Source organism: Mercenaria mercenaria, chromosome 15, assembly GCF_021730395.1.
Source record: "Mercenaria mercenaria strain notata chromosome 15, MADL_Memer_1, whole genome shotgun sequence".
Lineage (NCBI taxonomy): Eukaryota > Metazoa > Mollusca > Bivalvia > Venerida > Veneridae > Mercenaria > Mercenaria mercenaria.
In genome coordinates this window covers 63,838,289-63,852,678 of record NC_069375.1, presented here as the reverse complement: position 1 = coordinate 63,852,678, position 14,390 = coordinate 63,838,289, and the positions used below count along the sequence as shown (strand labels likewise).

General features: G+C 32.5%; 1 protein-coding gene across 1 annotated transcript; it reads right to left on the bottom strand.

Moving 5' to 3' along the window:
- Positions 1-4,256: 4,256 nt before the first annotated feature.
- Positions 4,257-8,835, bottom strand: LOC123556647 (uncharacterized). The gene is made up of 4 exons (XM_045347539.2): positions 8,209-8,835; positions 7,135-7,341; positions 6,418-6,586; positions 4,257-4,824 (listed from the first exon to the last, which is right to left on the bottom strand). The coding sequence occupies exons 1-4, from the start codon at positions 8,686-8,688 to the stop codon at positions 4,667-4,669; spliced, it is 1,014 nt and encodes a 337-aa protein (XP_045203474.1). The 5' UTR covers positions 8,689-8,835; the 3' UTR covers positions 4,257-4,666.
- Positions 8,836-14,390: the final 5,555 nt, after the last annotated feature.

The following is a 14,390-nucleotide window of genomic DNA, read 5'->3' as shown; positions in this document are numbered from 1 at the left end:
ATTCATTAAAACTTTGTTAAGCACCAATTTGTTCATTATATGTATTAAAAAAACGTAATAAGGTAACAGATTGACGATTGGACGGATCATACGAGCGATTATTTATTTCTATATGAAATTTCCATATATTTTACCAAGTTTCATATTTGCAATATAAAATAACTACATACAGTTTATATAAATATAAAGTTTACACGGTTATGTTAGCGTTAGTACGCATAAGGTTTGAAATCTGAACAGACACAAAAAGGTCTTAAAACCTAAAAAAATTATTTAGTAGGCAGAAAGGACAAATAGCATTTCGTTACGAAGGTAGCCCTATTTACACAATTAATTTATCCCAATGCAAATATTTTAAATCAAAATGTTGTTTCATTTTTGTGAAGGATAGTCTCCGATTTCTTTAAAAACATCTGTCGTTCCTAAACCACTTCAGTCTGTTAGAGTTGAATGTTTGTTCGACATTACCAAATACTTAATTTGTCCATTACGTTGTCTGGTGTAAGAAAATGACGGTGAGTGTCTCATTTTTCAACCTCAGATGAAATTTCTAGTCATTTAGTGGCTGTCTGAAAGGACTTTGCATATTAATGTCTTTTTAGTGAATTTCAAGTAGATCATGTTATGCCTTTTTTATCCAGGATATATTTGTTTTTCATGTAAAAAAGTAGTTACCAGCAGTTTATATACTAAACTTCTGGTCGTTGACTTGAGCATAATAACTGCAATGCTGAACAGATTACTTTCATTTTTTTTCTACTGTATCATTTATAAGACAATAGCAGAAAACTGTAGACGATTTTATCTGTTGATCTGTAACTGCTGTGATTTTAAGGATATCAAAATTGACCTGAATTTACAGAAATATAACTTGAGTTATAACGCAACATCCTGTTAAAACGTATTGCATTCTGCAAAGTACGTATAAGGTCGGATATCTGAAAAAAAAAGTTATCAAGTGCCTGCAGAAGAGAGGTTTTGGTATTTTCGTTCCTGTTGACAGGATAGCGGGCCCTACGTTGCCGAGTTTATACGGTTGTTGATTTTAGAATCACTAGTTCATCATCGTTATAGGTTAAAGCCCTTGCTCGAAGGGTTGATTTACATCTGTACTTAAATTATTCATACACTTAATTTTTGTTCCATAATCTTCAACGAAGAGGATTATTTTGATATGTCGAGTAAATCATCAGTGAACTAGGTTAAACTATAATTATCATATTTGAAAAATGTATTATTTTGTGTCAGCACATACTGACAAGTTAATGGCAACTTAGTGCTAGAAAATGTGAAAACATTGCCGTAATCATCCAAAACAATTTTCTGTCCGATGTCCTACATTTTAGGTAACTCATACTGCTGTACATGGATGACAGCTTAATGCGATTTTGTCATTTTCTAACCATTTAATTAATTTTAAGCATAAACACTTTTAGCGTATTTTAGTGGCTATGAATCTTTTTTAGTGTTGGTAATGATGTTACGACGTCGATGTCTGGTCGATATTGGACGATTTAATTTAGTCTAACTGTTGAGGTTTTGTTTTGGGTTTAACGCCGTTTTTCAACAGTATTGCAGTTATGTAACGGCGGGGAAATGTTGAGCTAGATGATCTTTAAAATACAATTAGTATCTTACTTATCAATTAGATGCTGCCACTTCTTCAGACATTATTATTTTTAATTAAGAAGATTATTAAAGTTCATTTTACGGTTTTTATATTTCCTTAAAGGAATACAAACTGGAAAAAAAAACTTGCTGAGTAGGGACAGTAAAAGATGTTTTAAAGTTTGACTAAACGCAAAATGTGATATTGTCTAGATCATTTGTCTAACGATTCTTGTATCTGAATTTAGTATGTTGCAAAATTACATAATTCTAATGCAAAAATGTTACATTGTTTCTTTTTGCAATAAATCGTATTCTTCAATATAATTATACAATGTATATAGGAAACGTTTTGGCAGATAAAAAGAGTTTTTATCTTGTCCATATGAAAATGAATGCGGTCTACATTTCCCTCCATGAAAAATCTTTATCATTGAGTGATTCTGATGGTAAGGTTGAAGTTTCGATTCCTGACATTGTTTTACAAGGAAACGTAACAAATAGTCGCCGTAGTTCTTCTGACCTCTTCTCTGCCTTTGTGGAGAAGAAAGTGTTGCTAGTGATTAATGCTTTCTTAAGTTCTGGAAATTAATCTAAAATGATACGTTTAAACTTCAGGCACTAACATAATAGAATTACTTCAATTTTTGCATTCAACAGAATTTTTCGAAAAGAGTGTTATTAAACAACAGTAAAATAATTTTAACTGTATTTAAGATTTGAGAATGATCTGATATGTTACATTGTAACATGTAAAATATTTTTTATACATTTATTTTAGGTTTTTTAAATATTGGTTAGATCAGTGTTGGCAAAAGTCATTGCACGTGGCTTATAAAATATAAAAGCTCACTCTGACAGCTCTACAAATATAGTTCTGATTGAACAATTTCCAAACAAATAGAAATATGTTAATGACAACAGTCTTTTGTACCAGGTTATATATTTTTCTTTGATTACATATCTTGTTTTATAAATTAATGGATTTAGCAATGGATTTAGCAACAAAAAAAAACTTTCTTTCCAGCTGTAAAATTTATGGGAATAAGCCCCACTTGCAATAATGAATAATAGATTCAGGACATGTCAAATTGTCTTATTTAGAGATATAACCTACAGGACGATGACTACAGTTGAATGTACGTGAGAAGTGAATAACAAAACAGCTGCCCGTGACAGCTTAATGTATTTTTGTCATTTTCAACAGTTTGGTACATTATTAAGCTGTCTGCAAAATTCTGTAGTCTGAATCGAAATTAATTCGTATTTCATCGTGTAATTCTTATAGCACTCTATATAATTTCTCTTTTTTCATAAAAATAGTTATGTTTAATTATTTGTCACTTGACGAGCTAAACAACTCAGCAGCAAGGAAAAAATGTGAATAGATGTTCTTTTTTTTAGAACATTTCACTCAGTCGACTTTGTTAATACATCGGCAAAAAAAATCCACTTATTTATCTGCAAGACTTTTAGCATTTCAGGAGTATATTAGTTGTGATATAAATACTTACATATCGCAAACCTAAAATATTACGATGTGATGGTCATGCCTTCGTAAAGAAGACCTCGTGTTCGTTTTGTTTGTTTTTGGGGTTTAACGCCGTTTTGCAACAGTATTCCAGTTATGTAACGACGGGCAGTTAACCTAACGACGGGCTGACTTCGTGTTCTATATCAATATTGGGTAAATGGATAATTGCTCTAACACCATCGAAAGAGATGCAGCTCTGTCATGACATCTTTCGATAGAGCAGTACAGTTTTATGCCCCACATAAAGGGGAGGGTGGGGGAGCATTGCATTGCTGCTGTTCATCCGCCCGACCGTCCATGCGTCCCAAAATTTTATGTGTTCAACTCCACCAACACTATTAGCCTAATTTGCTTTTTGTAAACGTTCACAGATGAACAAGCTTGATGTGTAGATGACTGTAAAGGAAGGAACTTATGCTGAAACTTTTTAACCGTAATTATTTTCCTTTGATAGTTTTTCTAAAAAGAATATCAAGAAAATTCTTATGTGTACAACTCCTCTTACACTATTAGACTAATTTGCTTCAAACTTTTAGAAATTAACAAACTTAATGTGTAGATGACCATAAAGGATTGACCATTTGCTGTAACTATTTTTACCACAGTCCTTTTATAATTTTGCTATACAAAACATAGAGCAAAATTGTGTGTCCAACTCCTTAAATACTATTGAACTCGAAAGTGGTTAATCCGCCGCAAACATGATTAATTTCATACCCCGTTTTTCTTCATCAGTCTTCATTTATTCTGGGAAGTCCTCAAGAAAAGTAAGTTTATTTCAGGCGGAAACGGAAAGAACTAATTAGTAATAGATCTCCCAGCTGAATGCCCTTGGTAAATATAAACCAGTTGAACAAGGTTGAAAGAAAGTGTCTTTTCTCAAGACGTGTGCCAAATTGTCAAGCGTGCTATATATTCGTTGGTGTAGTATTGCGTTTCTCAATATTGGATGTTTATCTTTATAGAACTTAGGATAATTCACTGTCGTATACACTATAATTTCTTATACTGCCTTACTAATTAAAATAGTATATTTGTTATGGTGCCAAAAGTATTATTAGTTATTAGAAGGGTGTGACTTTTTTTCATGTTGTATACAGACAAAACAATGTCATTCAATTATAGGTAGTAATCTATTTCAGTATTATTCAAAATATATTCATTATAGGATTCAACCTAACCCAATTTTGATTCCCATTAAAAAAAAGAAGGATGAAATTATGACATCAATATGTAAACAGACTGTTTGCTTGTAATTGTAAATTGCAAAGTAAGCGGGTTTTGTTTTTTTTTTGTGGGTGTCGTCAGTGATGTTAATAAGTTTTCTTGGTATCGTGTTCAGATCGAAAGAATATATTTGAAACTGGTTTTATCTTGACCAAAACCATTGTTATTTGGATGTTGATGACTTGAGCTGCGCACCAGAGTTAAACTTTATCAGCAGCTTAGCTCAAAATAATGAGTTTATTAAACGACAAAATCAATTTTTGCGATCTGTCAATGTAATATCTCGATTGTGCATGACTATGGTTCAAAGCGATGTTCAAACTTTCTGTATCCACTTTTCCCCTTCTGTTTACAGCAGCTCCGTATAATTGTTACTATGGTAACAAGTATCAATATGCAAATGAATATTTCGACGGAAGTGGAAATCCAAAATGCTGAAGGACAATGTATAATATCTGAAATTAATCAATACAAAATACAATTATTTACACAAAAGAATAAAAAGGCACAAAATAACAACATTTTGTCCCATTTAAGTTTGCTTACCACAAGGCAAGACAGTTTTCGACTTTCGGAAATCTTGTAGTTTACATGAAAGAAATAGTCCAACATTCTAATTTGCAAAACTGACCTTTATGAGCTTTTATATTGTTTACAGAAAATGTAAGTTAACATGTTATGAAAGGATGTGATTTAAATTAATGTTAAAATCTGGAGAGATCACTGTTACACTCTTTGCGCTGTTAACTACACCGAAAAGGCAAACAAGGGATGTATCTGAAGATAAGACGGCAGACGTTTTTTTATGATTAATCGAGTGAAAAATTACAATGAATTGATAATCTATTTGACCTATCCTCGACCGCGGATGCATGTAAATAAATGAAAAATGGCACCTTTACAGTTCTAAAATAAAATCAAAGAAAATCTGCCATTTGTTTACAAAGTTTCCTGTAAAAAATTAAGGCAAACGTATTTTTGTTATTACTAGTAAAAAGTAAAAAATGTTTAAACACACATTTCGCAAGTACTGAATAAATTGTATTTAGGTCACGTGAACACCAGGCATTATATTTCTTGCGAGTGACCGCATAGCATTCGGTCGTTAAAATACAATAGTGTTATTTGAATTAAAGTAGCTTGCTCAGGGGTGCTGTTTTCAGGCTCGATTGGAGTTTGATAGGTCTGCGCCTCGTGTAATCAGGCCCGGCAATAACTGAGAAAAGCAACATAGTGCATGTTTTTTGGATGTCAAAATTGAAATGTTAGTTTTTGTCTGCATAATTTATAGAACTGTGTAAGGTAATGAATATGTATTAATGAATAGTCCGGTAATATGCGCAAATGCGCAAATTGCAAATGAAGTATTCACAGTACAATAACAATGAAAGTCGTTTTAAATTTACAAAGTCTTTTCATATAACAGAAAGAATTATCTTCTATGTATTGAAACTTTTAGTGTGTATCAACCTTGTTTACTGACTGCTTTGATGTTGTACGTCTACAACACGCCTTAACTGGAAGGTTAACACAAAACGCACCACCACATTTGTGCTTAATACCGCCTCTAACTCTTCTTCCGTCTCGGTTGCCTAGTAGTAGGCGCCCGCGTCCAGTGCGGGAGGTCGTGGGTTCAATTTCCTCCGGCCGCGCTATACCAAAGACGTAGGAAATGATACTAGTGGCTTCCTCGCTTGGTGCCCAGAATTAAGAGAACAGTGCTAGGAATTGCCTGCCCAGAGTCTGTATAATGTGACAGGGTCTGGTATCCTGTGACGTTTCTAAGGCATTATGTTTCAGTGAAGCAGCACTATAAAGATGGCCACTGTGCTCACTGCTACAAGTAGACACAGTCATTTACGTCTATAAGACTGGACAATTGTTGAAAAAGACGTTAAACCCGTGCACATACGCACTCCTCTTAAAATAATTGATATAAAAGATGAAGAACCAAGGAGTTCAGGTTTTATCACCTGCCATTTCGTCAAGCAGTACACACGTATGACCTGAAATCAATGGAAACATAGGCTAGAATCAAAAAGACTTACCTTCATCTTCAAATATGTTGTTCTCATTTCTGAATGCCCTGTACTTTAAATTCTTTATAACAACTGCAACATCTCTTTCAAGGAATATGGTATCTTCAAACTCGCATGAATATGAACTGTATAAATCGGTTTGATACTTTTTAAGTTTATAATTCTTCTCTCTGAAATACTATAAAACAGGCAAAAATACCCGTCATTGTTTTAAAAAGAATGTTGAACTTACAAAAACGTTATAACAAATGGAAACAACTGATTATTCCTAGTAGGTTTTCCTAGTGCAGTTATATATTCTGATTCTTTGGGATCATAGAGTCAGTTCAGTGTTTCTGTAACAGTCCATTTTAAGCCCTTGCAAGGAGGCGTGTAAAACTTTTCATTACCTTTCATCGACGACTTCAGTCAAACCAAGTCTACTGCGAGGGTTGAACGCAATACTGTAGTAACTCCTATTAAATAAAGAAGGACTTACGACAGTATTGCGTTCAACCTTCGACTGTTTTGTTTGGTTTATAAAGCGTTCTGTGCGTCCACAGGATTTTCTTATATATCTTATGGATAAAATTACCACAATACAAAGCTGTGTGTGCTGTTTGGCGACTGTAATGTCAATCATCCGTCCGTTACTTACGTAATAATTATTGTTTTCTCACATTAAAGACTATTATACGAAAATTGTGTAAGTAAATTATGAAGAAATAAAATAAGTCCGTAACTAACCGAATAACCAATGTTTCCCGACAGCACCAAAGCAGTCCAGTAATAAGTGTTCGCATCACCCTTCATAACTTGTAATTCTAAAGTCCAGAATTGGTAACTTTGATTAACCGAAAAATAAATTTCCAGTTGTATATATTTTTCAGAGACAAACTTTTCTGTATGGTCTATACCTGATAGTAGAGATGAATTCACAACATACCCGAAATTCTGAAGAAAGAAAAAATGAAATGATTTAACTGCACAAAGAAAAATATTTTTATGAAAATAAAGATGTCACTTGAAAGAATCTAACACTTAGTGGACCAGTAATTTCCATTCATTTGCGTAATCTTCGTTTATTTAAGCCATACTTCGGCAGTCCTTGAAGCTTAAACTAACACATGACAGGCTGGAAAAAGCAAAATTTTCAAACGAAAAATACGCAGTGAAACGGATATTGCTTATTGTCATTCAGGATCCTTTTCTTTCAGATGCTCCTAAACTTTTTTTGTGTTTAAACTGCAATAGCAATTTTGTAAATATCCATCCCTCATTTTGCCATTTTCTGGTTAACAACCGATAACGTAGAAGCTGATACGCTTTTACTAGTTGTTTTTATAGATAATAGAATTACTTGTACAAACAAAATTTAGTAAAATATAGACTAGACAGTTGATTTATGTATATTTGTACATAAGGGCATCTTTGTATATAACACATGGATCATAAACATACAGATATATATATTTAACTTCGTAAAATATAATTTAACATAACATAAATGCTCTTGATTGATTTTTTTGTCGGGTTTAGCGTGAAATGGGCACGTACAAAGGTCATATGGCGACTTTGCAGTTTTATATTGTGGAGGAAAGCTCCAAGTGCCCCCTTTTTTTATTTTGTCATGGGCAAGTATCTGGTAGAAACACCGACCTTCCATAAGCAAGCTGGATGGCTTCCTCACAAGAAAGAGATTTAATCCACATACGACATGTATAGACGAGGTTCCGAACCCAAAGCGGTACAGAGCACGTGATATAAAGTCTCTGATAAAGGTTATTCATTTAGGTTAAGTTGCCTATATAAGATGTGTACCTGTTTTGTAAGCCCTTTGTTTAGAAGAACAAATTTCAAACACGCTTGTAATTGCAATGAGGTTTCATTAATTGCTATAGGTATCCACAAGCCTTTGTCACAAATCGATAGAAGAGTTTCCAGTTTCAAAATCGATACATCCGTCCATATGTCTTTAACAATTTCACCTTCCGGCACAGATGAATCCGAAACATTCTGCCCGATACCTATAAGCGTCCGCAATTTGTCCTCGTGTCTTACATCACGTGTTACGCTATCGTGCTTACTTGTTACATCATTCATTTCCTTTAAGGTATTCAAAGACGATCCAGCATTAACAGAACCTGTAACAGTTATATTAACAGGCACAGATGCATTTAAACTTGTCTCTTCGGTGTCAATATCCAGTGACTTTGATTTATTGCATGATAATCCTCTGATAGACAATGTTATAATTATATAGATAAAGTGAGCTGTTGTTGATTGCCTACTCACATACATCCTTTAGTTTTTAAATTTCATCCAAAATAAATTGAGACATATTAATTACATACATAATATTATTATCAAATGATCCATTCTTTTCAAACAATGTAAGAAGATGAAATTAATATCATGTATAGAAGTTTAATATATTGTAATATTAATGTCTTCCTTATAGATTAGATATTAAAAATTGAATTTATCTCATACAGCCTCATACAATATTACATATCTATAGTTTATTTGCTTAATGCAGATAAATTTGCAACAAGTGTAAGGTGGACAATCTACGCATATCAAATGTTATCTCTTGGTGATTTGTACCAATTCAAAATAATGATATGTAAAAAATCTGAGATCAACAGTTTACCCATCATTTACTTTAAATGCAATAATCAACAATGTTGTCAAAAGAAATTTAATAAAGCAATAATAAACATCACAACCATGTTTCAATGTGTTTTAACACAACGAAAGATTTATACGCATGCGCAAAAAATCCATTAAGGTTTTGCCCAAGTGTATTTTTCTACACCATATAACCAATTTTGTATGATAAACCTCATAAAAATTCTGTTCTAAAAATTCCATTGTTTATAAACTATCACTTCTTGAATTGCTAAAACTCATTATTAAATAAAGTTCACACTTTATTAAAAGCTTTCGCAGTTCAAGAGTAGCAGAAAGCTGGTATTGTGTAAAGACCTAGGAATCAATCATTATTCACTAGATTGATCAGCGTTAAACGTGAAATATTATTCATATATGGAAATTTTATCCTTTAACATTCATTCATTCATTTTAAAATTAAGCACATCAATATTTCATTTACTTTTTAAACCTAGTTTTTTCCATCAAAAAAAAAAAAAAAAAAAAAAAAAAAAAAAAAAAAAAAAAAAAACAGCAAGAAGGCAAAAGTTATTTTGAAAATCAATACTTCGTTCTCATTCGAAATCTTTATATACAACGAAACTGTCATGATAACAACAATTTACTTCATCTTTTCTTGCTTTCTTGCTTTAAACCATGCAGCATCAGAATCTAGAGTTTAAAGGGATTAGTTTTAACCTAACGTACCTCATTTAGAACACAAGAACCGCTCTGTTTGTAGAAGGTTTCGTACGTGAAAGAGGGTGCAATATATCTTGAAGATAATGCAAAATATATTAAATGTTGCAGTTCATGCATGTGGTCTGTACTTGTCATACTGCTAACATTTATAAATGCTGATGGCACACATTCCTTATCAAAAGTACATATAAGACGAATTACAAAAATTATCAAAATTCTTATTGCATACATAATCAGTGCTGTTTCAAATTAAACATTATTGTGGAGGTAGTATGTCTCTTAGAGACACTCACCACGGTCATTTTACACCGTCCATCCACCTCTGTTGATATATTTTTCAGATCAAAACAGTACACAAACACAGACATTTTAATAATGTTGAAATCGGAGGGTAAAAAAAACAACAAATTTTCACAATTTATAATATACTTTTTTTACAACATCAGAGAAAAATCACTGTAAAGATTTTAACGTTCTATTCCAACTAATTAGTTACGATTTCAAGTAAAAGGAAATAATTTGGCCGCATTAAACATACCTTATACCTAACTTGGTGCTCTTCCATATTGCACCCAAAACACGCACAAAAGATAGAAACTGTATACATTTTCTTAGAGTGACCACTATGGTTATTGTGTCCAACATAATTGATTACTTTTACCCATATGTCATTGGGGTACAGAAAGGTGTGTTTTATGAGGTAACAATACAGTCAAATGATGTACTATAACTGAAATTGGCTTTTTAGTTCGTTTGCATCTCTTTGCAGTCCTTGATAAATTACGTTTATAGTCAAATGTTGTAAGTTCCGTTTTAAAAATTGAGTTCAAAAAAGATATTTAATTCCTCTTCATATCCTCAAATTTTCGTCAAAAACAATACCAATTGGTTTTTGCTGGTCACTTTTTACTGTTTCCTAAAACAGCTTTTCAGTTTGTTTTGGCCTAGATGAAGGCTATAAATATATTAATCATTCAGAGTCTTTAAGCTTATAGCAAGGTTAAACTCATACTCTGCTGCAGTACTTTCTTGAAATATAATTATTGATATTCAAGACGATTTTTTTTCATCTTAAGAGTTAAAGGGTTGGGCGGAAAGGCTTGAACTGTTATATAATATATACTTTTTCCCAGTTTCTTTTAGTAGTGAGGCGGGTGTACAGGAAGAAGGTTTAATAAAGATTAAATGCACATATAGTTGGAACTAGTATTCAAGGTCATTCTTTTTCGACTACTTGTCTACGCATGGTCCTGTAGTGAAAAGTTTATTAACATTTCTGTATGAACATTATCTACTGGTTGACTCATTGTTTCTGAAATAAGGATGCCTGTTGATCCTTCAAGTTTGAGGCAATAACATTCATATTTCACGTTATGCAGATATCTAAGGTTACCTACAGGAACCTATTTAAATATCAGAATATAAATCAATAACATTCATATCTCACGTTATGCAGATACCTAAGGTTACCTACAGGAACCTATTTAAATATCAGAATATAAATCACTCATGAATGCAGAGTCGAAAAAACGCTTTGGATGTAATATGTTTCATTATGATTGACACTAGAAAGTTTTAACTTAATCTTTTGAATTCATTTGTATGTTGATAGCTATAAAACTTTAAGGATAAGGATTTAATGGCTATATCAATAAAGAAAATATTTCGAAATTATATGGTAAAACTTTGTTTTAAACATTGGAACCAAATCTTTTTTATTGTTACTGTTGTCTTTAAATACAGGTTTTAATTTACATATACCTTTTAAAATTAAATGTCAAGTTGCTGAGTGTTGGTAATAGACAGACTTACACTTTTCGATGTAATATTGGTCGTTATTGCACAGTTTTAAATCTTCACTGTTTTCTTTTTATCATCCTACCATGAGCTTCAAATGAAATGGTTTTACTTTCCTTGAACAGTTCCGTACAATTTTCCCATATCTGTTCCGTACAATGGGAAACAGTTTCTTTTGATAAGATAAATTGCATTAATCTAGCAAAGAATTCTCTGATTGTGTGATTCCAAGACTTTGGTATGATGAAAATACCTCAGCATGCATGACGCAGTCCGGAAATTGCTTTTCCATAAATAATTCTGGATAATAATCTCTTTCACGAATATATCGCATATATCAAAATGGACGATTATTGAATGCAATGTGACCGTTATGTTACTAAAGATTTTATTACGTGATATGATAAGGAACCATAGAACGCACAACAGAGCAAAAATAGGTAGTAGGATATACCACCTTCTACGCCTCCTGGCACCGGCTTAGGTTGAAATATTATGGTACCGTAACTTATTATTTTGCATAACTGCATTCTATACTGATGAAAGAATTTCTAAAAGAGTTGTTTTACTAAATACTAGGCTTTAAAGGCTGCGTGCTGATCTTTAGACCTACATGTTTTATTTTCTAGTCATATTTAGGGTCAACTCAATGTTTACTGATATCAGGTTTTCATTTAAGACTGTGCTACTGGATACTAAGATGTGTTACATGTTTATATACTCGATACAAATAAAAACTGTTTAATCCTATTAGTTGAAATCTTATTTACCTTGCTTCACAGAATAATTATTATATTACAGTTACAACATTTAAAAACGAATTTTACACAGTCGAAACTTTATTACTTGTTTAAGGCGGTTGAATTCCTATTAGAATGTTTACTTTGCATCACAGAATTATATGCATATATATTAAAACATTGTCATGACGTCACTCCTTTGTTCTCGCTGTACTGTATTTTTAATATTGGACTGCTTTCAAATTCAATGGGACTTAGTTCAGTATTTTCCACGTGGAGTCCAATATTATTTTAATATTGGACTGTGTATTTAATATTGGACTGCACGAGGAAAACGATTTATAAAAAAAAATCAATGTCTTCGTGTAGTCCAATATTTATCAATACATGTAGCGTAATTCCATATAGAAATATTGTAATCAAATGAAAGCAGTCCAATAAAATAACACAGTACTGATAATAAAAGGGAAAATTAATATCAAAGTTAAATTTTATGTATAGATCTAGATGCAAAATTTTAAAAATAACATTATACATATATGTATTCTGCATGCGTCAACGTAGTCTTACTCCTTAAACGACGTTTCCCTAGAGCAATAATTTCTTCCAGTTTTAAAAATTGTGCAAGAATTTATTGCTCTCTATTGAAAAAGCAGTTTTATAAGACCAATCATGATACTGTAAAATCATTTAATTTCGTGGGCATGAACTTCGTGGTTTTGGTCAAAACGGCAATTTCCGTGGGGATATGAATTCGTGGATTTCAACTTTTAAACATAAAATGAATGGGAATTTTACTTGTTCTTTGGGATTAAATTTCGTGGAATGACTCAACCACGAAATCCACGAAAATTGGTCCCCAACGAATATTAATGATTTCACAGTAGTTCTTTTAGGCCGTACTGTCAATAGCCTTTATGATTTTGTTAAGTTTAAATGAAATGTCATCAATACTTTTCAAGTAATGCTCCAGAAAAAGCCTTATTTTGTATAATAAAGGGAGATAATCCAACAGCTAGGTAAGGTAGAGCTATGGTTCTTTGACACTGCTCTTTGATTGCTCTATGATTATGTGAAATTTTAATAAAATGCCGTTAATACCTTTTAAGCTATACAACGGACGGACGGGCGGACGGACGGAAAGACGCACAAAGTGTCAAGCAAAGTGCTCGCCCTTCGGGAAGCATAAAAATAATAGTAATAATAATTTGCGATATACGAAAATTAGGTGAAGCATTGCATCATCGTATACATGGCTCATATTTTGTTATGTCACATTCCACATTTCCCGTATTTATCCGTTCATCTGTACATAGAAAAAACTTAACAAATGCTTACACGTTAATGTTCATGTAATACCCTGAAAATGATATGAGCCGCGCCGTGGGAAAACGAACAGAGTGCGTTTGCGACCAGCATGGATCAAGATTAGCCCAGTAGCCTGCGCATCCACGTAGTCTGGGCAGGATTCATACTGTTCGATAACAGTTTGTCTAATGGCATTAGGCTTTGAAAGCGAACAGCATGGATCCTGGCCATACTGCGAAGGCTGGTCGCAAAACCAATATGTTGGTTTTCTTATGGTGCAGCTCATAGATTTGTTGGGTATTGACAGTTACAGTTTATGTTTATTTAAGTATTACATCCGTATTGAAAAAAAAAAACTGTAAAAAAAAAACAGGATGTTCATTTTAAAAAAAATGAACGTTTATTGCACCCTACGTAGAATAAATTGCCTTTATTTCTTGTATTCGAAGCCAGTGTGAAGCATTTGCTCACATTTGTTCAGTCTGTCAGATGGCCTATTCGGAAAAAAAAAGGAACTGCAATTAAGGGACACATGTACTTGCATGAACCTTAGTTTTGTCGAAATATCTTTTAACTTTGTACTCGTATATTCTATTTCATTCTATGCTATTTTATGAAATACTGAGATTTTAGTGAAAATAAATTTAATAGATTCAAAGTGAATGATATTAAATATATTTTTCAGTATTTCAGTTGGGACTACATTAAACATCCGTTGTAATAATAACAACATAAATACGAGTAGCTTCGAGTGCATCAATAAAAATCATACTGAAAGCAAGTTTTCCTTAGTTTTCTGCATCC